Source organism: Anas acuta, chromosome Z, assembly GCF_963932015.1.
Source record: "Anas acuta chromosome Z, bAnaAcu1.1, whole genome shotgun sequence".
Classification (NCBI taxonomy): domain Eukaryota; kingdom Metazoa; phylum Chordata; class Aves; order Anseriformes; family Anatidae; genus Anas; species Anas acuta.
The window spans coordinates 6588963-6616643 of NC_089017.1; the positions used below are offsets into that span (position 1 = coordinate 6588963).

The following is a 27681-nucleotide window of genomic DNA, read 5'->3' on the forward strand; positions in this document are numbered from 1 at the left end:
TAATTTCAAAATTGAGTTTTACGCAAAAAGTAAGCTTTTTTCAAGTGTATACAAGGCAGTGTGTACTGTGTATGAAGTTTCCAGCTAACAACCACCATGAAGGTAATCTTCAGTCTAACAGAAGTAGTTCAGTGATTAAGAGTTCATAGATTTAAGTGCTGAATGCATGAATATTCTGACTATTGTCATTGCCCCTAAGTACTCATGGAATGCAGCCCAGGAGAATGCCAATGTGGAAACGTCATTTAATTCACCATACTAAACCATGGTTAAAACATCTACTGCAGAAAGTACTTAACTTCTTAGGATGTAGTAAAGAAGTTATAGCTACATGGTTCTAACCTGAAAGAAAAAAAAAACATGAAAGGAAAAAGCTTTAATTGAAGGAACAGATCAGGAGGCTAAGTTGGCTGTAAGTACCCCTGTAAAGCACATGCCTGCATTCCAAAGCAGTGTCCACCAATAGCTGAACATTTTCAGCCCAGTGAATGCAGCCTTAAAGCCAAGCGGTCAAAGTACACGCGCTGATCTTTAGAAGATGTGGGAGAGGCAGCGGCACACCTTTCATTACAATGTGACCCAGCACTTCACAGACTGAGCTATTCCTGTTCCTTCAAGAAGCCTGTCTTAAACCTCATCACAATTTTGTACATTCCCTTCAGGAAATTGTTTTTGAAAGTGTTATTTGTGATAGCAATTTCTCATCTCTGGAAAATAATAAAAGAGATGTTTCTCATTTGTACTCTACAGTTTACTGTGACCGGCCTGCAATCTGTGCTCATTGTGCATCTGGTTCAAGGGATGCTCTGCTGCTGTTATTTCAACAGGTTGCCTCACTTGATACTGTAAGAACATTCTCTCATGAATTGGGGGAACTACGTAATGAAAGGCAAGTATGCTGCCATGACTGAAGTGTTTCAATAGACCTCCAAACACCACCATTCAGCAGCAACTTTCTAGACCACTTCAGTAGCTTTCCATAGTCATCCTACAGCATCACTTTGACACACTTGTTCTACAGCACAGCCAGGTCAAAACAGCTTCCTTCCCTAAGTCTGTGAATACTCATACACAGACATATAACTCATACATATACTCATACATATAACTCAGTAAGTCTTGGCACTGCAGATGGTCAAATTTACTATGATTTAGTGTCATTTTGAAAAATATGAGCTTAAATATTCTTATTTCAGGTTACATACATCAAAATGTATTTTATTAACACTTTCCAAACAGCCCATTAGAGAGGAATACCAGTCTTTTTTGCATTTTTTAAAGCCAACTACAGTTTCTAGCTTGCATTCAGTGTAAAAACCTCAGAGGTATAAACAGAAGCCTTAAGTAAAAATACTAAGTATATTTCCAATTCAACAGTGCAGAAAACCAGTAACAATGGTATTTATTCTACATTAGAAGTGTTCTCATGTTCATTTCTAAATATATTTCTCTTCTATATAAACTTTTGATAACTTATGTACAAATCAGATGTCCAACATCTGTTAACATAAATATGTAATCGTCATGACTGAAACATTACAAGTTTGATCAAAAGTACAGAAAAATCCAGGTAATAGTTTTTTTTTCCCTAATAGCAGTGTTCTAAAAAACCCTTGAACCCAAATGACCTTAAAATGATAGATTTCTTCTACATAAAAATGCATTGTTCATTCAATATGCAAGAGTTACTGCAAAACTGAATCACTTGAGCTACAATCAAGCCTGAAGGACATGTACTGGACAGCCCATTCTAGCAAATGCTAGCTATGAAAAAAGAGATATGTATCACAGAATAAAGTGTAAGTGCTAGCACATTTTAAAATGCTACAAACTCAAGTATTGTCCTTGTGCTACTAACACTTAAGGCAATCAAGAGTTGAGAAGCTTCAGTTTGGCATATAGTTGCATCAAGGTCTCCCCCTTCTCCCACTAATACATTTGTTTTAACATAGTATATTCTTAGAGGGTTGCAGACGATATTTTGCTATACAGATTAAGTGCAACTCATTTTGAAGTGACCGATCAGTAACCCAGTTTAGTAACACTGAGCTGATCAAATTTAAGTGACAACTTTACCACGTAGATTTTTCAGCGTGGATTTCTAAACTGGTGCAAGAATACAGAGAAAGCCATTAATGCCTACCCTCTCAATGTAACTGATAATATGATTTGCATCTCTTCTCGGGGTACTCTAGAACCTAAGGGTTCAAAATACATTTGACAGTCAAACAATACTCCACTTTACAAAGGACAATTATTTGCAGCAAAAATACTTTTTATATAAACATACACAGTAGATCAAAAAGTCAGGCATTTCTTTATGGCTTTTTTCACTGAGGTACTGTTCAAACATCCAGCAAACAGGATGCAAGTGTTTCATAGGGTATGAAAGCCACATTCATAAGCTTTACCACTAACTCATGACAAGTGGCAACAGACTGCAAATCCATGACTGTCTTTGCTTCTGTGTGATGGGTCTCAGTGCTAGCTTCAGAAATCCTCAAAGGCAACTGGGATAAGCACAGGAATTAGAATAAAAAGATCTCTCCATTAAAAGGACTGGAAAAATACCCATAACAATCCAGAATCTGTCAGGCTATTTTCTACAATTAACAGCAAACATTTGGAACTTAATACTTCAAGGCAGCAATGGAGTACAGCACAGCAGACACGCAGGACTTGAAACATTTAGGTTAGCCCTTGCATCTGATCCTTAAGCGAAGTGCATGCAGAGGCTTAGAAAAGCCAAGCTGCTATTACAATACTACACAAGGTAAAGTTCTGCAAGCCAAAGATGAACACTGTCAGGAAAGATGAGGTTGACAAGCACATGACTTCAGTTGATGCCATAACAGACAGAAAAACCCTGGTGACCACAAGTTCATTCCTCAGCTGTAAAAAACTTTTTGCTTAAAAGCACATTTAGTTATACCTTCCCCTCTTTATTTTACATCAGGGAGAAATGCAGATGTATTAATAGTTTCCAGTACTTTTAACATAAGGGGAAGAGGGCTTATGTTAAAAGTAACTTTGCACATTCCTTATGATTGTTGTTGTATTTAGTATTCTATCTTTACCTCAGAAAATAATATTTTTGTATAAACCAACCATATGGCTGCTCCAGCCTAGACTTTATTATACCTATGCTACAAGTGTTTCTGCAATCAGTACTGTTACGGTGAAATAGAAATTCAAAATACACTCAGTTAACTGAGGTGTTTAAAATCCCACAAATCCACTCAGCAGGCTACAAATACTTGAGTTCCTTAAATTAGGATACAGCACAACATTTTAACCTCAGAGCTTAGCCACATACAATTCATATTTTAATATATACACTTTAACATATCACTACTTAGATCAACAAATTCATCATCCCTCTTGACCAAGTCATCTTCATCTTCCAAGTCTTTCCAGGTGCTAGTGGGTAAAGCTGGTTTGACAGACTGTCTATGAATTAAAGCAAATGGAAACAAAGAGGACAAACGGGCAGAATTTCTCAGCATTGGAACAGCATGTATGTTTCCAGATACAGCTTGGCTATGTTCTTCATCCATTTTTACCTGTAATCTTTCCACTTCTTCCATCAAGTCCAAAATCCTGGCAGCTGTGGCTATCGTACCACCACCATGTAGCTGAACTTCAGGAATCCATCGTAAATACCGTTGTGCCCAGACTCTGATTTCAGGCCCATCAATGCGAGGTAGCAGAAGACCATGATAGTCAACAGGTTTACTATGCCAGCTATCATAAAATTCCCTGAAGCTATTAGGAGGTTCATCTGAAGAATTAATGAACTTGCCAATTCTTTTCCCCAAAATGTTTTTAATTAAATGATCTGTTTCCTCCCTGAAAAATCCTCTCTTCGGGGAAGATTTTGTTTGTGTCAATGGACAAGAAAGCTGCCTCTGATGCTTTAAAGAGAAAAAAACATACAAAGATAAATGTTAATGGGACAAGAAGAATGTCTTAAGAGAAAATAACAATATTAAATTGTATTCAGAAAATACTTGCAGTCACTGAAGTGGCTTAAACACAGCTACACCTTTGCTATAGTGTCCAAAAACTGTTAACTCTTCAATGGCTAATACACTGAATATTTCACACAGATTATTTTGAAGATACTTCACCACTATAGTAGCAGGGAAAGGAACACTGAATAAAGCATACTTGTATTAAGAGCATTTTTCTTTTTCAAGAAAGAATTACTTTGTGTGGCTAGCTTAAACTTGGAAATATGTATTTGATTTTGAAGGTTAATTTGTCAGTTCCTCATTGCTTCCCACCACACAAGTTTTCTGCATAATGCTGTAAATCACACTAATAACATCTCAGTTGAGAATGCTTTTGTACCGAACAGAGTTTAACCAACATAACAGGGAAACTGAAAAATCAGAAACAGGTAGCCAAAAAAACCCTTTCTGCTGAATTTGTACTGTTTTTCAGTAATGAGGTGATCCATCTATAATATTAAATACCCTGGACAAATTTTGTTTGTTCCTGGGTTTTGTGTTTTAAATGCATGCACACACTCCCATTACATTCAAAACAAATTTAGGGAGGCAGCTTTAAACCTGTTAGGTATTTCAATTAAATACTCTGTGGAACAATAAAATCAATTCAACCATCACTACAAGTCACTGGGATGTTAAGTCCCATGAGAAGTTATTACTGTACTTGCACAAAGCTACTATGAGAAAGTCTAAGTTCATGGCTATGTACAGCAACTGTAAAAATAGTGATTGGAAAACTGAGGAAGACAAGCCACATTCATAAGACACAGGTGAGTCTGAGGTGTACATAATTTGCCCATTAACTGCTGGCACTAGTGCTTCCACTAAGTACACTGGAAGTATGACTGAGTTATACCTTTATTTTGAAATGATAGAAGTAACAGGTTAAGCAGAAAATATCTTACTTTGCATCGTGCAGTTTTCCGTTGACTTTTATCTGGTTTTGGCTTCTCTGCATAAAGAGGGTTGTTCAGAAAAGCCTGGGCCTTGGGATCAAACTGCACAGACCAGTCCCACACAGTCAGAAATCTGAAAGGACCACTTTGTGTCTCGAGGCTTTCACCAGTCTGCCAAAACAAACAGGTCACAATTAGGACTGCTATAAAGGAGTTCTGACCAAGTCAAGGTGGAATTAAGAACTGGCTTTTCATAGAGAAGCCCACAGAGTTGCAACACACTTGATTTCTACATATTCAACATATTCAATATTCAACAGCTGGACAAGATTATTAGATGTAAGTAAGTAAAAACAAAGGCTACCTGTATAGTATTCTCTAACTTAAGACAGTATTTCGATTCAACTGTGTAATCAGACACTACCAAGAATGTCTTTCACAGCTGAAAATGAGACAAAAAACTGAGGGGAAAAAACAAAATTGAAAACTGGGCAGGAAATAGACACTTACATTCTTCAAACATAGGGTGCATGTTAGAATTATGGAATAAACCGCTCTAAACTTCAAAGTTAACTGCAGCTATGTAGTGCTGCCAGTTTAAATGTTATGGTCAGTATTTTATACGCAAGTGGTCTCAACTTTTTTTTAGTCTTTGTTCAACCTTGCAGAGGATACCCCCATTGCTTCCAGCTTCTTAGGTTATAGAAAAGCATGAACCAAATGTAAAGCAACATTCAGTAAGTGTTGATTTTGGAACAGAACAGTACATAACGATTTTGTAGGTAACTTATTATGGACGACAGGGATGTTCTCCTTCAGTTAAAGAGCTCAATTTTCAATGGAGAGCAATGAACATGAAAATACAACCCCCCATTAGAAGTAATTTGAGTTATTTTCATGTTGTCAGAGTACTGAGCTTGACTGCATACAACTAATATTGCACTCAGTCACCTTCAACGCACATTATCCTTCAATTAAATCATTATCCTTCAATTAAATAGGAAAAAAATAGGAAAAGGCAAAAATAAGCATGCTGCTAGTGCCTTTTTTGAGCATCCCTAGCTCATTGGTCAAACCTGTTCTCCAACACATTGCATTGACAAAACAAACCCTTACCGTATTAGTGTCTTTTTGATGTTGCGAATTGAAGAAGAAAGTGCTAAAAATTGGCACATAGAGGCTGTCTGACAAGACAGTTAAGTATGTTTCTGTGAACTCAAATGCTGCAGGATACTGTTGTACCAACTGCCAAACACAATCTAGCAAGAGCAGAAAAACAGGAGCCTAAAAGAAAATATTGCATCTGTTTCAGAAAGTGTTCTATCACACAGACCAATTATATTACAGTATTTAGTGTCCCCAAATACAAGTCCTAAGGAAAGTAATCTGGTGAACTACAAAAATTGCTGTAAGTAACTTACGCTGAGCTCTGAAGTATCATCCCTGACGAGCTTTTGATAGAAATAATTAATACTTTCTAATGAGTGCAAATTCAGGTTAACTCACTGTAAAAGGCTGCACAGCAGCAACTTTCACAGTTGACAAAGTAATTCTAGTTTACAGCAATTCTTGATCAGAACTGAACAGTTTACACCTAGGACTTTCTTTTTGTATAGCGATCTGATTTATTCCCCAAATACAAACACGTAGAAATGAGATTGCAGCATCTAGAAATACAGTATAAAGCTAAACTCTAGATGTGACAAAAATGTAATTCACTAAGTAATTTATATAAATTTCACTATTTAACACAGTTTAAAAGTACACGAGATACATGTCTTTCAAAACACTCCTGGATCAGAAGTGAAATTAGTATTCTTTTTAGTTTTAAGGACATTGCTGAACTCTGAATAGCAAAAATAGTAACACTAATAACACCCAGCCATGAATCAAAATGTAGAATAGAAGATCCTCAGAGCAATTAGAATTTCTGGGCTAACATCTGAATTTCTCCTCACGCTAAGTAAACTTTTAAATATCATGTAAAGAAAAAAAAAATCATACCTCTTCTTTGTCACTTTGATGCAAGTGGTTACAACGATCCAAAAAGCCATGTCCTCCAATTACCCATTCCTTCTGAATAAGGCTCTGAAAACCTGACTTTGTTCTGCTGTATGAATCCATCATCACTTGAACCAGACTGGAGATTACACAGCACAGATCAGTAGCACTCTCTTCTACAGAAGAGAAGAAAAAGGCTACATTGTCTACTAAGCCATTCCTAAAGTTTTTGTTAAGAAATCAAAGAACTGCTGGCTTTACTGAAACAAAATTGTACTGCAAACCCAGAGAAGCACATTCCTTACAAATTATATACCCGAATGGAGTTAAACCCATATTTCTAATACTTTTTTTGTGAAAACCTAAGGGTTTTTATGTACACTTATATCAGGATAAAACTTTGACAATTATACCTAAAAAGAAAGCTTTTAATACTGTAACTTCAGTCCCTACTCCTTCCAGTCTACTACAGTGCACATATTATCCCCCTGCATTATGCAACCAGGGCAGCTATTCAAGTCTACCCCTCCTAACCTGCATACATCTTTTCACGAGGTGTGGCTGTGACTTAAGTATCCCTAAACATACACACATGGAGTGTGCAGCAGCACTGAAACTGCTTCCTCAAGCAATAAGCATGCTCTACCATTCAGGTGCCTTCTAGAAGCGTCTCGTAACAAGTTACTCAAACAGCAGTGTGGGGGAAAAATCCCTGAATTGACAACACAAAAATAGGGTAATGGTTGACATTAAGATTGTTTTTTGTGTGATTACTTTCCTCAGTCTAGGCAAATTGCTCAAGATGTGTACAATAAACATACTCTTTAATAAGGAGATTGCATATTATTCAGCATGCATCTAGAACAAAGGCATCCTCTCAGATAGTTCTTGTGTTCTAAATTCTGTGTGTAACTCCTTCTCTTCCCCACCTGGAAGTACAGCAAAAGGTCCGGAAGACCTTTAATGAAAGCACATTAGGATAAGAACACATAAGAGGTAATGACTTTCATGCAGATTTATAAGCAGCTTACTCATTCATAATATATTGTTCTTTGCCTGGAACTATACTTAAAGTGTTTGCTTTTATTTTGGTTGGTAGGGTTTTTGTTTGTTTCTGCTTTGTTTTTAAGCTACACGAAGCATTTCTAGGAATGTGTGAGCTTTAGCATACCTAAGTAGCAGATGCTTATGAATTGTACGAGGTTTTCCTGTTAATTACAAGCTTACAGCTTAAGCTACATTTAAAGGAGATCAGAAGAAAATGAAATGTAAGATACCTTCCTAATATATATATTTCCTGATTTTATATATTAAATAGGATAGTCTCATGAAATACTTACCGATAAGGAGAACATTTGTATGCTGCCTTTCCAGACACTCAACAACTTCTATGGCTTTCTTCAAGACTCGCCTATTGTGGTACAAAAAAGATTAAGTGAACATCCTAATCGCACTTTTAAAAACAAGTCTTTCACATTAGTCTCCCCTAAAAAGGGGAGAAAATATCACACTGTTGAAGCTTGCCTAGTCCTTTACAAATAAAAAGTCATGCTCAACTTCTGTGAATTAAAAAATATTTAGTTTCAAGACTTAAGAGGTATCTTTATCTGGCAAAGAATCATGTATTTCCATATTACCTCTGTGCATTCATAATACAGTACTCTATTCTGGATCAGTATAAACTGAAACAGACTAAGGTGTTGTTATTGCTAAAATCCAGACCTTTATCCTGAAGAGATGGTACCTATTTTCAGATCTACTATAGTATGTTTCTCCCTCAATCTTTCTGAGCACCAGAAGGATCAGCACCCAGATCTTGTAAGCAGGCAGACAATATTTATTCAGAGAATATCATTAAACTAAAATGACAGAGGAATTACAGACCAGATTTACAGAATTTACATTTACATACCAGAATTACAGATTTACATTTTTACAGAAAACCAGATTTAACAGGGTTGGTTTCTAGTCCTAACTTCATAAAGTTATTTTCAGCAGAAGTCTGCACAGAAACTAGGATTCTAGTAAAAGATTAGGTCTCGAAGCTGACTGTTTATTTTATAAGTGTGGAATTGTTTGATTCTTTGTTTAAGCATCTAGAATAGTTAAGAAGGCATTCCTACTGATTCCAAGAAGCTAAGAATAGACTAATCCAGGAAGCAACTGGATCCAAGTATGGAAGCAACCAGTCTCAAAACAACTTAAGGATAGGAATTTGGGATAGTAAGTACTTTTAACTACTTCTAAGTTACATCCATGCATTTCTCAACATATAGTCTTCATTAGAACCTCTCATTCAACTTAAATCCAAGTTCTGGAATAATGAATGAACACTAAGGTCAATATTTGGTTATTATTTAGAATACAAAGAACTGAAGCTGACTGGAGAAAACCACAGGAATACTTCATAGTAAACAAGCCAATCACAGAATAAGCTGACAGACAATTAAGCCAACACAAAATAACACTAAAAATAAAACAACCTCAACATTCCACTACAACAAGCCTTGCGTTAAGCCAACACCATTCCAAGACTTACTCACTGTGGACTGCTGAGAGAAGAAAAAGAACTTGAGGAATAATCAGGAGAGGAAGGGGACAAAACTGAGAACAACTGTCATTTTATAAATCTGTGGTGGGCTAGCATCTTGCAGTTCATCCCATCCTAAAGGATATTATAGAAGTAGAGAGTACAGAGAACGGCAAGGCTAGTCAGAGACATGGAATTGGTTTCATGCAAGAAAAGATTCTTCAGTTTGGAAAGAAGGTGACTAAGTACAGGAGGGAAGTTACTGATCTGTAGCTTTTCTTATAGGTTTGTTGAATGAGTTTAGTTGGAAATGATCTGCTGCTTCCTACATCTTTTAATGTGGGAGGCTTAACACAATTGCACACTGCAAAAATACTGTCATCTTGTAGAAATAAGATATACATAGGACCATAAGTCTGTCTTCATTTTCTTTCCTACTGGAAAGGTGAGTAACAGTTTCTTGAAATACAAAGATCTCTCAGAAACACTACAAATTCCTTTAACAACTTGAAACCCAGAAAAATATGGGTATCTATAGATATAGCAAACCTGATAATCTCCAGCCAGTTTGTGCTCTCCAGTAACGAAAACCATTTCACATCAGTTGCCCAGAAGTCTGCACTATTATCTGAAAAAAAAAGTTTACTTATTTGTAGTGCTACTTAATAGCCATCCATTATATTATTCCTCAATTATGAAGGGCTATAAAACAATCAGTAATAAGGAGTTAGTAAATCCTGATCACCAGGAAAGTTGACACTATTTATAATTAAACCAATAAGTAAAGTAGCCTTACAAATACAAGCACATGTAAAGCTTTGTAGCACGACAGGCTTTTAGAGTAAGTACGCTGTAGGTTCATAGTAACCAGACCAAGTAAATAAGTCTGTTGGCAAAAATGGAGAAGTATAAGTTTAATCAGAGGATATGAATTCTTTTGAGTTCCAGTAGCCTGGACCTTAAAGCACAAGCTATACAAAGACTAACATAAGGAGGTATGATTTTGAAAGTCACCACTATTGGAGCCAGAAATAAGTGGATTTTAGAAGGGAGTTACACAAGTTTATGAGATGGAAAAATACCAAGACATGTGTTAAGCAGTTTTCACTGCAACTATAAAAGAGGCATTAAAACATCAAAAAGGCAATAACAAGGATAAACCATGAGAATAATACCAGTCATTTAACTCCTACGAATTTCTCTAGGATGTTTGTAGCTGGTTAAACACAACCAAAACCTCTACTGCTTTTATTTCTACTGAAGTCAATATTCAGAAACTGAAAGGCTCTCACTAGCCTATATGGTCAATTAAAACCAGAAGAGATCACCCCTCCTGCGTAAGACACAAACCTTGAAGTCCCAGGGTCTATGACAGTCCTATTAAAACAATTTGATATCATTTGATACATCATACTTCCTCCCCAACCCTCTGTGCCACTGATACTTCAGTTCTTCATGCTTCCGTATAATTTTTCACTCAAGTCTCTCCATATGCTTCCAATGTTCACTCTCAACTGCTCTCTGCAACTTAAGCGCTATAGTGCATCTTCAAAGCTCTCTAGTCATTTCTATTCACATTAAACATCATATTTCTCTGATCTTTTCCGATTGACATTCAAGTTCACTTCCATATAAAGAACTTTAAAGTTAAAAAGTATTTATAAAGTATAAAAGTACTTTACTTTAAAGTTATACATACTTTAAGTATGTATATTACACTACTTCAAGACAGACACCATTTACTCCCCAGTTCACCTTCTTTCCATCCAAGTTTTGAATGCATATTTTTGAAGGGCATATTCTAAGTCTCACGTTCCATTTAGCTTATCATCACTATCTGAAAGACTTCTATTCCATTCTGAAATTGGTGCAAGAGTATAGCACCAATTTCTAGTCCTATCAAAAAAAAAGAAAACCTCCAAACAAAATCACGATGCCAAGGAAAAGAGAATTGTCATCTTTGCCTGCCAAAATATTACATTTTCACCCAAGATGATTACACTTCACTTGTAATATAAATGTGCATTAGTTCTCTTACACTATAGACAACATAGAATTCAGTTTACTTCAAAAATCTGAGTAGCTAAATTTGGTGTTGTGCTTTGTTGTATGTTTTTTGTTGTTGTTCCGTTGCACTGATTAGACTCAACTACTTGAATGTAGGCCTCTATAAACAATTGCCTAGTCTGGCACTTCCATTCCATCCAAAGTTATCTCCAAGTCAAAACAGGAACTTATTTTTAAAAGCCAGAACAAAACACTTCCAGCTTGCTTTACCCTCAACCGTGGCATTTTTCTTAATATTTTCTTAATAACATTACAATGGAGAACAAGCTTTCCCTTTCTCCCCATCTTCTATGGGGAAGAAATACTTCAGTAGGATTTGAGAACTGATATACTTAAAGTCTTGTTCACAGTGTGCAAAGAAATGGCACACACAGACTTCTGATCAGTCAAGCAGAACTAGTATTAGTCCTTGCAAAATTGTTCCCCTTATTTGAAATGTAAAAAGATACAAGTTTTCCAATCAAAATACTCTTTCAAGAAGCTACCTATTTGTTTCAGCTTTTTTTAATAAGGATTTTTTAAATTTCAAAATTCTCTTCAGATTGGGCATGCATTCAGGAAATTTAAAACCACACTGAAAGTTACTGAAAACAAATTAACTAGGCATGCATCGAACAAAAATAATGGTTACTGTGTTTAGATTTTGAAAAGCAATGTTAAGGCAGATGATTCATGTAAGATCATAATTCTTATGCAAAAATTTGCCTAAATGGTTCTCACACTCCTAGTACTTAATGTTATATTCAGTGAACTGTAGTCTACTAACAAAACTTATTTAAAAGTTTTATGATAAAATGGAATGTGTATTTCCTTTTGTTTTAAATGTTGTAAATGTACTACTCCTACATTATTTTAATTTAGTGTTTTGTGAGACGTTGAGCAACTCAAATTCAAACTTTGGCCTTTTTCTTATAAGAGGGCAAAGTATTAGAAACTATATGAAAATACAGGCAACTGTTTTTAGCTCTGAAGTAATATGAAGGATTCACTATGAATTTGACAGTGTATTTTAGAAAAACATCTTCAGTATAAACCAATATCTCAAATGCCAAATGCCTCATATCCTAGACTGCTCTTCAGCGTCACCAAAATACTTACTGCAAATTTAACAAGCTATTCATGCTAATTAACATACAATTTCAACTTACCAGCTACAATCCATGTATTAAATCAACAGAACTTACATGCTGTATGTAGGGTACACTACAAATATACAGCTCCTCAGTGATGACCAGTTGCTTTATGTCTAACATCAGTAGCTTTAGGTGAACTGTCCTCAGCGTTCAGCATGTCACCAGAGGATACTGCAACACTTACACTCATTATCCTGTAAAGACCCACTTTTCCAAGATGGTCTAACTGCACATTTTGAACAATTGCAAGTTGGTGTGGAGCCTTTATTATGCTAGTATCTGAGATCCATGTAGTTTCATGGCAGCAAAATAGTTAAGGAGTCCCAGAAAGAGCCTGAAAGCCTAGATTACACTTTCACATGGCTCCAGGTTCCACCCCTTCCAAGTGGACTTGTTATTTACAGTGGTTATGTACAGCTCTACAGCCAGAATGACAACAGAATTTTAATCAGGCTCATGCTTCCTACTTTTTTATGTGTAACTAGTTTACAACAAAAGCAAGGGATAAATTAATTAGCATTTACTCTTAACTCTTGACATAGCCTAAAGGATTAAAAAGCTTAACACTGAGCATTCAATTTCTGTGGACCAGAGAGAATTCAAAGTCTCACATCAATTTCAATCCAGCTAATGTATTCAAACTAACATTTAAACTCCAGTAAGTCGCTCTTGAAAAAAGATTTTCAGATACTGTGACTGCTTAGCAAGAGGTACTAAGTTTAAGTACTACAGATCTCCATTAGTACACCAGTCCTAAGCACAGTTCTCATTTATATATTTAAAAGTCTGCTTTTAACCACCATCAGAAGCCAGACACCAATCAAGACAAGCAATACGTTCATTAGGCATGAAACAACATTGTCGTGCCTTGCTTCTCAGTCCCTTTAGAGATTAACAAGTAAAATTTGCCTTACCTATCAAAAACAGCTGCTTGTATCTTGTATATGCAGTCTGGATATCTTGCAGAGATGGAAGGCTGCTTGACAAGTCATCTGTCCTCAGGAGTTCATAGGGAGGTTTGCTAATTGTCTTGTAGATTCTAGATCAAATCATCAAGAAATTAAAGCTTTCTCCTTCACAAAAGAAACAATGCACCACTGAACTACCACCACTGAAGACAAAGTTAGCAGATACGGTGTGGGAAACAGCTGTAAGACTAAGTGATACACACCCATAAAAGTTAATGGCCTCCATACACATCTAAATACTGGTTGGAAGCTTATGACAATACCACCTACAAGCTTAGGACAAGTTTTGCTGCTCTGACCTCTTATACAAAGGGATGTTCATGCGTATTTGTGCAATTTTATGAATATTACAAAGAATACTTGACTTCTATTACTGCTTCTTTAGTAGGTGGTATTCACTGGAGGCCAGGCACCAAAACTATTTTAATAGCAGGCTATATAGAAGTAAATCCAGAAAGACCAGATGGACAGAAACACCCAAATCTCCCAGTAGACACTTATTTTTCCTGACTTTTACCAAGTTGTATTCTGACAAGTAACTGCCAGGTCTGCTCATGAAACATGTGAATAAAAAGAAAATATTTTAATTGTTTTGATTCAAGACAGTATACCTGCCTTGTACTTCCTTACATATCTGCATTTTTCCCCTAGGAGGGGACAAAAATGCTAGGTCATATAAAGCTTTGATTTGGACTCAGAATAACCTCTGGAGCCTGAATGAGAGAGGTCATCTGTGAATACCGTACTTGAACAGATATATTAGTAAACATCTCTGTTGTCAGGCTGACTCTTTATTGTCAAGATTTGGGAAGAGCTACTCCAGCCTGTACTTCAGAAGCAAAGCTTTGCAGACACTTGGCCAGTATACAAGAGAGTATCTAGTTTCCTGTTTATTGTAGAACAGGACCCTGCTTTAAGAAAGAACCACAGGAGTCCATGTGAGAATGCAGATCATTGTACCTACTGGGAGATGTATCAGATTAAAAGAGAATAGAGCGAAAGCAATCATTTCAATTTGGAAATAGTATCATAATTGACAAATAATTTCTGGCAGAAGATCTGGTACTAAACAAACCATTTCAATAAAAGAAGCTGTTAATAGTATACATCTGTGGTGTGGTTGAGTTCAGATACTCATCACAATGGCTTAACACACCCTTATGGACAACTTGTGTATATATATTTAAATATTAGTGGTTAACCACCTGCACTCCACAGCAAAAAATACGTATAACAATACCTCCCACAAGTTCAGATGGCCACAGACAAGAGGTCAGAATATCAGTTATACATTGTTAGAGCTTACTGCTAGTTTTACTTTCACATTTTGAAACAGCATTAAGAAGAGACAAGACAAGTAAACTTCCCCATTTCAGAGGAAAATGATAAAGAACCTGCAGGAAGGGTCAAAAGCCCTTGCAAGAATAATTTTAAAAACAAAAAGAGGTTTAAGAGCCTAATCAAGTTACCATCTATTAGTTCTGTATGATCAACAGGCTCCGTATCTATTATGAAGAAGCAAGAATTATAAACTGTATGTATAGACCTATCTTATAGCTTGCTCCTAAGAGAGAAGTTCTCTCCAGGACCCAAGTCACAAAAACAGTCAGGGGAAAAAAGAGCACTAAGTCATTGCTGTAACTCCCAGACAGGCGACTGTGCTCTTAAAAGGATTTATGCTATGTTTGGCATTTTTGAAACTGCTGAGTAAAATCAGCGCACTAACTTGGCTGAAGCAAAATACTGTCTTGCCACCATATAATCAGAGTAGCAAATGTGAACCAATAAATTGTCTCAGCCATTCTGGGTCACTTTATCTAACATTACCTAAGAGCAAGAATCTAGTTGAAAGGACAGCTGAGTTTACAAAAATTTAAAACCTCAGCTTGCAAATTCAAGTTTTGATACAAAGAGTCTGAATTTCACTTCCTTACAAACACAACTAGGCCTATCAGTTAACGATACTTTCACTGTACTTAAGACCCAAAGAATTTGGTGCTGCTTTATTTAATAAACCAGTTTGTACAGAAATTCTTCTGGTGTGTATATATACAAATACATATAGGCAAGTAAGCCTTCAGTGATGTTACAGTCCAGCACAATTTACAAGTGATGCTGTTAGGCCAAGGGCTTAAAACCACTCCACTACAGAGAACTACTTTTAGATCTAGAACTTGTTTCCTGATGCGTGCAAGCTTAAAGATATAGCATATATGGAAAAAGAGAAGCAAGGTCCATACCAAGCAAAGTGTTGTGGACAGAATAGCTATTACTGACCCATCCAAGAAGGCTTTTTGCATTTGTGCAGTACTGTCATCCTGTTCTTTGGGAAATGCAGACATTTTGAGAAGAGCAGCACCGTTATGGCAAGACCAACACCAAATCTGCAGAAAGACATTTACCAGGTGGATAAAAGTTGGTAAACTGTCCAGTACAAAATAGTTGCCTGAGTGACTGAGTCATTACAAGATGTTTCTTTATGCCGTGCTTTGAGTGTTTGGTGCATTCAGTGAATCTATCAGTAACAGCACACTCCTACATTTGCACCCCAACTATATGTCTCAGTATACTGCATTACCACTTGGAAATTTTAAGTTAAGCGTTATACAAGCACAGGAAAACGTAAGTATACATAAGATATAAGATTATAACAAAACATTGCTTTCTCAACTGTGCTCATGGGTGAAAAATGGATCAAAATGGCTATGGCCAAAGTATTTTAGAAGATACTCTGAAGATGGCTCTTGTAACTAACTCACACTAGTTTCTCCACATAGGTGGTAGCATTTTTCTTACAGTTCAGCCTTGAGATAACTCAATAGATCCTGTCATGCCTTCCCACATGAATTGTTCATGAGAAGTCACCTAGGCACATGAAACACTCCACAACTGAAACAAGCTGTTCCAGTTTGTTGCAGACTTTCCCTATAGCAAGTCAGTCCTCAAAGTTTCTTATTTCCCTTAAACAATTTGAGTCACACCTCCTGCTTGAACCTCTTAAACTGATCTTTAAACTCAATGTGAAATTAAGAATCAGTATCCTTTTCATAATTATGAAAGCCAAATTGGGAAGTTAAGAGTTCTGTGCTACCAATTTACACTAGCAAAAAATGCTGCATCATTACAGCCATACTACTTATCAGTACCCAAGGGTATTGGAGGTATTCAACTCTGAGCATGCATAGCGCTCACCTCAATATCTAAAGACCATTTCAAGCCCTACATCCCGCCTCAGCTAGATGTCAGCTAGTACTCAGTCATGAAAAACAGGCTGATGGAAATAAAATTAGTAGTATGTGTGGAGTACAGGACATTAGGCATTTTATTTAAGTGCATGGTGCTTTGAATTGAATCAGACTACTCTGTTTACTCTACTCTGTTTAGGGGAATACAAAATACTGTGTGCCTCTCCTTCCAAAACCTATTTTCCCTTCTATAAACTAAGTATTCTAAACATGACCTGTTAAAAACAAGTTCAAAAATAATATGCAGTAACATCTGAAATGTTAGTTGAATTGTCTTCTCAGTAGAAGCAGGCATGCAAATATACTTACAGGAATGCCTCTGCCTTCATACTTCAAGATAGTCTCTTCAGAAACACATATCGGAACAACAAAATATAGAGGCAACCTAAGATGATAAAAAAGTTTATTGCACTTGAGAACTGAAAAAGGAACATCTCCAAACTCCTTTTAACAACAGCAAGTGCTCTACCCCACATGATAATTACTTATTCACTCTTACAACTAGAAAAGTTTTAACTAGATAATTATATTGTCCTCAACACCCTTGCTTTATTTCCAGCTGGATAATGTATTCTCTTCCAACCTTGAGATGTTATTTTCACTGCAACACTACCCTGCCTTTACAATGCTGCAATTAACTCCTACATTTAATTGTAACATCCAAAACTGATCATTAAGACTGCCTTGGCTCTCTCACTCTTCGACATTTCAAAAATACCATTGTAATGCTGGATAACTACTTCCATTTTTATTTCTTGTAAGCTGTTTTCATAACAGTTTAAGGATGCCATTTGATGTATTATGAATTTCCAGCATCAGACAGCACTTTTATGTTAAAGGGCCACAGAAGTAATGATATGTACTTAACCTCAGTTTGGGTCTCAAGACAGCTCCAGAATGAACAAACACGATTTAGCTCTACTTTGAAAATTGGTCTTTGTTTCCAAGGTCTGTGAAGCTTTTCAGGATTTGACTACTGAACAGTAATATACCAAGTATTGTATAGATCTCAAAGGAATCACCTACAGATACTCCCTAGCAAATCTGGCAGATGAACACACCTTTAACCTTCCACTACAGGACATGCAATTTAGTTTCCATTAGCACATTTGCAGATATACTTCAAACCAGTTACTTGAGATACTTAGTCTGCCTCTGTCCCCAGCTAAAACAGTAAGAAACCTCAGTTGCATGTTAAAGTCTTACCAAAGTAAAGATATAAGACCAATAGCATCATCTTGACTGATAAGTGTAGGTACTATGTGTACAGATTTTCTATTCCACATTAAGGTGGTATTCTTCACCCCTGAAGATATTCAAAATTTGACAGATTAAGCCTGACCTAACACTGAAGTTCAGGATTCTGTAAAATGACCTGGGGTCCCAAATCAAAATGGAAAACAAATCCTACAAAATGTTATAATGCTACCTCTTGATGATGAGCATTAATTTTTACAAGTATTAGTGAGATGTATAAATAAACGTCATCATTAGACAGGGCAAGCTTACTTTTCAGAAATTCTGTAGCCTTCATTGGTTGTCACCACTTTGTATTGCACATTCCCCTTGGTTCGCTCCAACTCATTGCGCCAGTCCTCAAGAGTATCAAACATGACTGTTTGGTTTCTTTCATCTGTTAGACATCAATTATGATAATTCAGATATTGCATTTTGTTTAATGCTCATTCTTTCATCAAAAACAGGAGTTTCCCACTGAAGACAATATTTCAGGCATTTGATAAGAACGGAAAAATTGATTACAGCAGTTAGACTCAGTTAATTCAACACAGATTTCTTCTGTATTTTTATTTAGCCACGTCAGCAGCAGTTACAACAGCAGGCTGATTTAGCCACAGATCTTAACTACAAGCCACAACTTATGGAGCGATGCCAATCATCTTAGACACTGGTCATAATTAAGCATCATGCAACACTGAAATAGCTAACGAATACCAAGCAGAGCTATAGTTTCCATGGCAGACATGATGGCAAGTTGAAGCTTTTTACTGTAAGAAGATAAAGCAGTTGAAAAACCTACAGCTGGAAACAGAACAGTACAAGCTGTAGAAGACAAGTTAAAATTTGAAGAGTCATACCGCGAGACGTGCAAAACCCAATTTTTAAAGAATGAGAAGTAGGCATTTATTACTGAAGACAGTTGTGAAATTATGAAGTGTGAAACACTTTAATGTTGCTATAAAAGATTAAGCTTCTTCCACATTTGCTTAGTCTATACCTGGACAAACTTATCTTCCTGATGTTTGTAGTTCTAACTGAATACCAATTGCAGCTGAAGCCTCAAAAGCTACCTGAGCCAGTAACATACCCTTGCAGCAAAGAAAGCCAGCGTATTCTCAGGCTGTATTAGCAAAACCACTGTGTATGGGTTGAGTGAGGTATGGATTTCTCAATTCAGCACAGGTGAAACCGTGGCCAGAGTGCTGTATGCAGTGCTGGGCTCCCCAGTACAAGACAGGCACCCTGAACCAAGTCCAGGAAAGTCCCACTAAGGGCTTGCCGAAGCACCAGATATGAGAGCCGAACACTGGGATCAGTCAGGCTTGGAGGAGAAAGCTGTATGGGATCTCAGGGTATATAAATTCCTGATTAAGAGTGAATAGAGGAAACAGGGAGTGAAGAAGATGGAGCTAGACTCTCAGAGGCATCCAGTGACATGACAAACAGCAGCATACACAAGTTAGGATACAGAATATTCTATTTAAATGTAAGAGGAAACTTATTTGTTTCATTATTTGACCATTCTCATAGCAGTTTGCCCAGAAGTGTTGTGGAATGACTATATCCTTGCATATATTCAAAACCCAAATGGATATGGCCCTGGAAAACCTCACCCAGTTGATCCTACTCTGAGGGATGCAAGGCAAGTGGGAGAAGGAGATGGGGCATGCACACAACTAACTGATTTCCAGTTTTCACTTAACCTCAATTGTTTGTAATCATGAAATATTTCAATAAGTCTTTTTAACACCACAGGCACGTCAAAACATCCTTCTGCAAAAGGGGCAGGTGTTCCTGGTACACCAAGAATCAGGTTAACTCAAAAATGTACTGTTATGTCAGGTGAAGTCAAAGCTATGAAATGCTAGAGAATGAACTAACAACTGTTCATATTAAACTTTGCAGCTTACTATATTATTAGCCAAGTTTGATCAAGTGGGAAGGTTATGTAATAAGTTAACTATGAGATAAGGACGAAGTCACACAACTACTCAAACCTCATTATGCAAACGTATACTTTTTTGTAGATATCTGGGAGAAGCAGATTGCTTGTAAGAAGAGCAAAAAGGGAAATTCTTTCCATCAGTTGCAACTGCAACTGTAATAATTTAAAAATTAAGAGCAGGAAGTTTGGTTCACTGCAATGGTACAGAACACCATAATAAATTAAGCAAAATACTTTCTAGATGAGACTACTCTGGGCAGAAGCACATGAAAAGCATTTGCATATACTGAACAGTTTTCAATCCACACATACTACTCAGAAAATTTCTGTGCAACTCCACAAAGATCAATCATAGATGATTTAGATATTTTTATCAACAAGTAATTTTTCTCTTCTCATGCATTGTTAGAATCTTCAGAAGCAAACTGCTAACCAGGCAGAGTTATAAAGCAAGTGCAAACTCAGCTACTAAGTGTCCCAGACTGCTTAAGGAACTAACAGCATGCAACAAATACTACCTAAAAATATAAAAACATTTACCTGTGTTATTTGGGGCAGCTGATGCATAAGAGAACAAAAACAAGCGTTTAAGCAGCTTAGGAGTCTGGCTATGATGAATTATGCCACTGACAATCTAGGAAAGGACCAAAAATTAACACCCAAGCAGACTAATAAAACAGTGTAAACAGTACCACTTTTTAATCCTCTCTCCCAAAAACAAAGTTGTTCCATGGGTTCTATCCCCAACAGCTGAAAAGTAACTTTTGGAAAGCCTTCTCCATTGTCTGTACATATCTGACTCTGTGAGAAGCATGACACATATTAAACTTACAGAATGACTCTTATTATTTAAAACTACAAAAACTCCTAGTTTAGAGTTCAAATTAACTCAAAAGAATTCAAATTATCAGAAAAATAACTGCTTCCATATGAGCAAGGCTTAAGTTCATAATGTAGTAAAATAATATCTTGAAAACACAGAATAGCATTACACATTTGCCTAAGTTGAAGCTAATTATATGCAGTACTCTCAAACTCTACTTCTCTTCAAAGAGCCAGTGCATGTTTAATTGTTATACATGTTACATTAGTTTAAAAAAAATACCGAAATCTTTTACTCTCTCAGAAAGCACTTCAAATTAAAGGGATCTCTCAGAGTACACCATATCCTTCTCTCATCCCCAATGAAGAAATCAACACTCAACAGCAAGCTTAAAAAGAGGAAAAACACAAATGAAGTTACTATACTTACTCTTTTTACTTCCTCTTCTTTTGTGAATCTCAGGCAGAAATTAAATACTCTAAGGTCTTTACAGTAGATAATTAGCTTCTCTGGGTATTTTCTCAGTTGTCCAGTTAGAAGTTTCTTTTTCTCATCATAAACTAAAAAATTAAGTAAATATCAAAAAACTTTGTCATTACTTGGTAAAACTATCCCTGCTTGACATCTCAAAATTCCAGAAACTAATTCAAGCCCAAGTCAAAATAAGCACCATATAGCAGCATTGCAAGCTCTTGTGCTGATACACTCAAGGTTTTTTAAATAAACCCACTCAAGCTACTCACTATAAAATAGGAACTGAACTTAAGAGCAAGCCAGCTGCTCAGTGATTACCTCTGTACACATTCTGGCTGCACAGGAAGTTCAAAGTTTTGATAAACATAAAGAATTTAGCAGTTTTGACAAAAAGAGTCCCCAGGCAACCATCTGTATTAAGTTCCCTAAAAGATTTTTTTTTAAACCATCATAAAGCCTTGAAGACAACCATTTGTTTAGTTCTGTTTGAGTGTACCATTTCACATCTTCAAGTACAGCCAGATAGGCCACTGGAAAGGAGAACAAATACTGTCTCACAACCATGCTTCAATATTCTCCCTAGCCCACTCCTTCACCAATTCACATCAACACACATAATTACTCTGAACACCAGCCCAAAGTCAAGCTACTCAATAAAGCTTTCCCTACTGCATACAAACTACCAGCCTCACTCTTGTGCACTTTTTTTTTTTTAAAAAAGCAATACAGGCACACCTGTAGGCCCTGCTGCAAAACATCAAGTCCTGTTTGTTTGTCTTGTAAAGTAAAACTTAATTTTCTACCATCTTTGATATCTACAAGACATGAAGAATCTCATGAGTGCACCCTCAGTAAGTTCGCAGATGACACCAAGCTATGCGCATGTGTCAATCTGCTTGAGGGTAGGAAGGCTCTGCAGGAGGATCTGGATAGGCTGCACCGATGGGCTGAGGTCAACTGCATGAAGTTTAACAAGGCCAAGTGCCGGGTCCTGCACCAGGGGCGCAATAACCCCAAGCAGAGCTACAGGCTGGGACAGGAGTGGTTGGAGAGCTGCCAGGCAGAGAAGGACCTGGGAGTGATGGTGGACAGTCGGCTGAATATGAGCCAGCAGTGTGCTCAGGTGGCCAAGAAGGCCAACAGCATCCTGGCTTGTATCAGAAACAGTGTGACCAGGAGGGCTAGGGAGGTGATTGTCCCCCTGTACTTCTCTGGTGAGGCCGCACCTCAAGTACTGTGTTCAGTTTTGGGCCCCTCGCTACAAGAAGGACATGGAGGTGCTTGAGCGGGTCCAGAGAAGGGCGACGAAGCTGGTGAGGGGCCTGGAGAACAAGTCCTACGAGGAGCGGCTGAGGGAGCTGGGCTTGTTCAGCCTGGAGAAGAGGAGGCTCAGGGGCGACCTTATTGCTCTCTACAGGTACCTTAAAGGAGGCTGTAGTGAGGTGGGGGTTGGCCTGTTCTCCCACGTGCCTGGTGACAGGACGAGGGGGAATGGGCTAAAGTTGGGCCAGAGGAGGTTTAGGTTGGATATTAGGAAGAACTTCTTTACTGAAAGGGTTGTTAGACATTGGAACAGGCTGCCCAGGGAAGTGGTGGAGTCACCATCCCTGGAAGTCTTTAAAAGACATTTAGATGTAGAGCTTAGGGATATGGTTTAGTGGGGACTGTTAGTGTTACGTCAGAGGTTGGACTCGATCTTGAGGTCTCTTCCAACCTAGAAATTCTGTGATTCTGTGAAACAAAGATCCCTTAGACAAACAAGAGGTTATTGAGGAATGTCACCTGTACTGCTCTGCAGTATTACTGCTTAAATGAAGTTAGTACCTCCATATTTATAGGAAATAGGTGTACAAGTATCTTATTCCAATGCACCAACTATCTTAACCAGAGAGTTTGTACAGTGTGAATTGCAGCATTTTGAAGGAACTTTTTCATATGTCTCAGCAAGGTAAGTAATCAAAATGTAGACTGGACAATAATCAAAATGTAGACTGGACAAGCTTCACAGGTGAAGCTGTATTCTGACAGATCTCATCTGCCATTTCATCAATTAACCTCACTGCAGTTGCTCTTTACAGACTGTCCATGCCGAGTTTCAAAAGCAAGAACACTACCCATTTTCTAAAACAGGTGTGGGTATGTAACAAGAACACTGGCATGAGAATGCATTTAGAAGTATGACGCATGTTAAATTAAGAGCTGACCTACCTCCATAGATTTGATCTACACATTGCAGGGTTATGTCATTTTCTCCTATGATCTTATTCTTAAGTTGTGGCTCCTAAAACATGAAAAAAAAAAACTCAGAAATCTCACACTACACAGTAGCACCTTCTCACAAGTGAAGCATGTATTTGGTACATTTTAATATCAGTTTTATTTTTATAAGCTGTGCAAGGGAGAACACTGAACAGTTATTAAATTACAAACAGATGCACATTATATAGGCATAATTCATAAACTGCAGATCCAGTTTGATTAAGTCTTAACTATGCCTGCAACGTAGATAGTTATTACTTTTCAAATAACCTCGAAGTATGCATTTCTATTGAGGGTCACTTTTTAAACTAGAATCATTGCAGTAAACAGGAAATACAGTAACTTGATGTAATCCAAGCCCTTTTTATGAAAAATTTCCTTGCTGTGGGAACCTGGCAGGAAGCAATGTCTTAAGAGAATAAGTATCCCACGTCTTCTTGAAATACATATTCCAACCTAAGAGTCAGATTTATCACTGGGCAAAATAAAGACAACTCAGTTCTGTCAGGCTCCCTTCACCTATACAATTGCACTAATTCAGAGGTTAAAAAAGGATATGGTGAAAAGTTAACCTACACTTAAACATTTATGTTAAATACTACTACCAGAAGGCTTATGGTACACTCCATGAGCAAATTACATTTTACATGAAGACAGCTGTGAACAGCCCATCTCATTCAAATGATGTCCAGGTCTGCGCTACTCTGTATTAAGTGACTAACACCAAACTTCCACTGAGAGAAATATAGTTGACCTCAGCATGCTACAAAACTAGGATTTAACAAGCTAGTGATAGAACAGAAATTAGCGAGGTCGCTATGGGGTTTAACATATACCTCATGTGCTCTGGGGAAAGGGCTCTGAAGCTTTGTCCAAATTAATTCTAGGCATTCCAAAAATCTCTATTTTGCTGCAGAAGCTTCAGTTCTCGGCATTAAACTCCCTGGAATTTTAGCTTGAGAAACTTCAGATGACAATCAATATGTCAAACTATTCTCATTCTTGTTCACTTTCAAAGTCATCCTGCACTCTTGAGAATCATAGCTAGCTTCTCCTTCACTTGTAACACCTGTATTATGTTCCTCTAAATTTCATAGAGCATCACACGCTCTGGCACATCCACAGAAGTGTGGTATTATCACTCCTCTTTGACAAAGTGGAGTGATAATGTTAGTTTGGGCATCTAAAAAAGTAAACTATACTCATTTCTAAGAACTGGGGACTTTTTAGCTTCTCTAGTGTTTGTCAGCTTCAAGTCTTCGCATTTGACACCTGACTCTGAAATAACACAGAGCCACAGGGCAAGCATTTATCTGGAGCATTTCAATTGTGTATCAGCCCACTCAGTCTTGTGCAACCTTAGAATGGTTCTGCATATGTAGCCCCAATTTACAATTGTTTGATATTTCTAACACTTCAAACAACACTTTGACACTTCCACAATTGCAATTAGATGAGCAGTCAGAAATCAAGCTTAAACTAACCACAGATTTACCTTTCAAACCAATCCTTTCTTTTAACTTAAACTTTACATGATTACCAATTCACAAGATATAAAGAATTATGAACCACGTCTAACTGTAAGTGTCTACATACAGACTTTGGATATTTTCACTGAAATAGTCATTAGAGACTGGGGAAAGTTACATATAGACCAGACAGCACAGACTGATCCACATGCACTTATGATCATTAAACTTTCCATAAATCTATATGTAGTCTGTGTTCTTATATAAAGGAAAGATAAGATTTAGTCAAAGAAACACTATACTTCTTCAGAGCCTGTTTGGTCATAACGAGAAGACTTGTCTTCCTACATTATCATCTGAAGCAGAATCATCATCAAGGAAAGCAATCTTGAAGTTTGTGCATACAAGTTTCCCACAGGTGCCACGATTTGACCCATCTTCATGTATGTACTTGTATACTGTGCTCGCCTCACATAGCAGCAGTTCACCTGTAAAAAAAACAAACATAACATTAGTTGAAATAATGGTATGTCAGTTATCTCAAACACAGTATTTACTTCACAACAGTTTCTTGTAACTGTGTGCCTGAAGATAATTCATCATCGTTAGGCAAAGACTAAGAGGTAGCTCCTGGAATAAGTACTCAGAGCTTCCCAGGCTGTTACTAAGATTTCAAAGTATGGACTGAACACTGTTCAGCTGAACAGATTTAGGAGTTCTGTATCCAGAAGCATCTCTATTATAGCCAACTAACTGGTAGCAGAATAATACATGCAGTAGCAATGAGACACCACGCAAACATATACCTGAAAAGAACAAATCCCAGTAAATATAGTTAATATAGTCAATGAACAATTTGAAAACTGTTCCAGTTTTCCACACTGCTAAACTCTTAACAATACTAAAACATCAAGCCCATCATAGTTAGTTTTTTGTAGCTTTGACTGGAGATGTTGCTGATTTTATAGGCCCAAGCACTATCTTAAGGTTCTCAAACAAATTTATATAAATAATGGTCAAGGAAATTTTACTATTCAAATTAGCAGGAACTGATCTTCAAGTTTAAAATAAAGACAGGTTTTAATAGGTGAACAGTCAGACTAGTTGTTTCTAGAAAGTACAAAAATCTGACAGAACAACACATTTGAGTTTTTAGTTGTATATTATGTTAGCAACCTCATCTTTCCTGACCTTGAAAAACACTAAGTATTTTTAAAAAAATAACTGCAAATTTAACAAAAAAATCTTAACAGTGAATGAAGCATTGAAAGGCCTGAACAGCTCAAACTAGAAGCAAAGCAACTAGAAGTTATGTCTCTACTAGTTCTTGGTCTTTGGTCCCAGGACAAAAGGTAAAGCCACCTTTAAGAAGCAGGACAAACTTAAGTATAGACAATTTGCCACATGCAGCTTTACCTGAAGATACTGTTCTCTATAGAAAATCCAGTTTTCATATTTTTTCAGTAATCCATGCAAATACAGATGCTTAAAATATTCAACCTGTTTGAGCGGTTACTCCCAAACCTCTATTTTACTACTATAGACACAGATGTCATTTGGGTGTTTGCTGTACACAAATTAGGATCTTTATAAGTAACAAAATACTGTAAATTATATAATTCTAAACATACAAGTTACCTGGTAATAAATGAGGATTTACTTCCTTTTCTATGGGTTCCTTTATCTGTATCTCCTAGAAAGAGAAGAGTAATTACTTCTTTGCAAGATCATATCTGTAATATATGCCTTCTCTTAAATTCCTTACATTCTAGCTAATATGAAAATTATGGAGAATACTTACGAACTAGGGACAAAAAGACTGCAGTACACTCTTCCATTTAAGGTCAGCAGTCTACAGGCTAGATAAGTTAAGTTGACACCCACAGCATCAGTTAGAAAAACAAAAAGGAAATGTATTACTTGCATAAGGAACAGACAAAACCAAAGCATTACTATCACTGTTCACAATTTTTCGGTACAGGGTATGCGTAAATCTGACGCGTTACATCATCTGCCAGAGTTCATTCAAAAGCTTTTCCACATGACTAAGAATTTGTTTCTAATGTACTCTTTGTAATTTTGCCATGCTTCATCCTTCATTACCCGTTTCTACTTCTCTTATATGCATTACTGCAAAGTTAAGTCACTTGAACAGTACTACTAAAATTACAGAGAAAGGGATTTCAGAATCCCAGAGCGAAGAGGTAAAACAAGTCACAGGATATCCTTTAGTTTGGACTCAAACTGCACAGAACAGATCTATTCAACTCTCAGTATCAGTTATTCTATCCTTGAGGTGCTGACAGTTGGGCTAAAAATCTCCAGCTGAGAGACTATGAAGCCAGAGGACATACTACACCCTTCCTGCTCAGCCCATCAGAACTTCCTCCTGCAGCCAGAGTCACTTCACACGCACTGGAGTCTTCATGGAAGGCTATTAGTTAATGGGAACCCCCCCGGGAGCCACAGCAAACTAATTTTAGTTTGTGACCAGCATCCAGAACCAGATTTTGCAAATCATGGCAAGCAATCAGAAGGAGACATAAGCAATAGCAGTTTTGCTGGATTAAACACAGAAAAAAAGCCCCTGAGAGCTTAAAAATAGCCTCCCTTTGCCAT

The 27681-nt window shown here is 37.0% G+C and overlaps 1 protein-coding gene across 1 annotated transcript in view; it reads right to left on the reverse strand.

Annotated features, from left to right (window-relative positions):
* The window catches only part of MTMR12 (myotubularin related protein 12), a 34650-nt gene continuing 6969 nt past the window's right edge, over positions 1-27681 (reverse strand). Inside the window, exons 2-17 of the mRNA XM_068666400.1 lie at positions 26701-26755; positions 25411-25550; positions 23543-23615; positions 21290-21420; positions 20578-20671; positions 18363-18486; positions 17163-17238; positions 15886-15992; positions 13555-13679; positions 9990-10068; positions 8251-8321; positions 6914-7086; positions 6026-6193; positions 4919-5080; positions 1097-3914; positions 1-1064 (exon numbers count right to left, since the gene is read on the reverse strand). Coding sequence (XP_068522501.1) covers positions 3327-3914; positions 4919-5080; positions 6026-6193; positions 6914-7086; positions 8251-8321; positions 9990-10068; positions 13555-13679; positions 15886-15992; positions 17163-17238; positions 18363-18486; positions 20578-20671; positions 21290-21420; positions 23543-23615; positions 25411-25550; positions 26701-26755 — 2166 coding nt within the window. The 3' untranslated portion in view covers positions 1-1064; positions 1097-3326. The remainder of the gene's footprint in view (positions 1065-1096; positions 3915-4918; positions 5081-6025; positions 6194-6913; positions 7087-8250; positions 8322-9989; positions 10069-13554; positions 13680-15885; positions 15993-17162; positions 17239-18362; positions 18487-20577; positions 20672-21289; positions 21421-23542; positions 23616-25410; positions 25551-26700; positions 26756-27681) is intronic.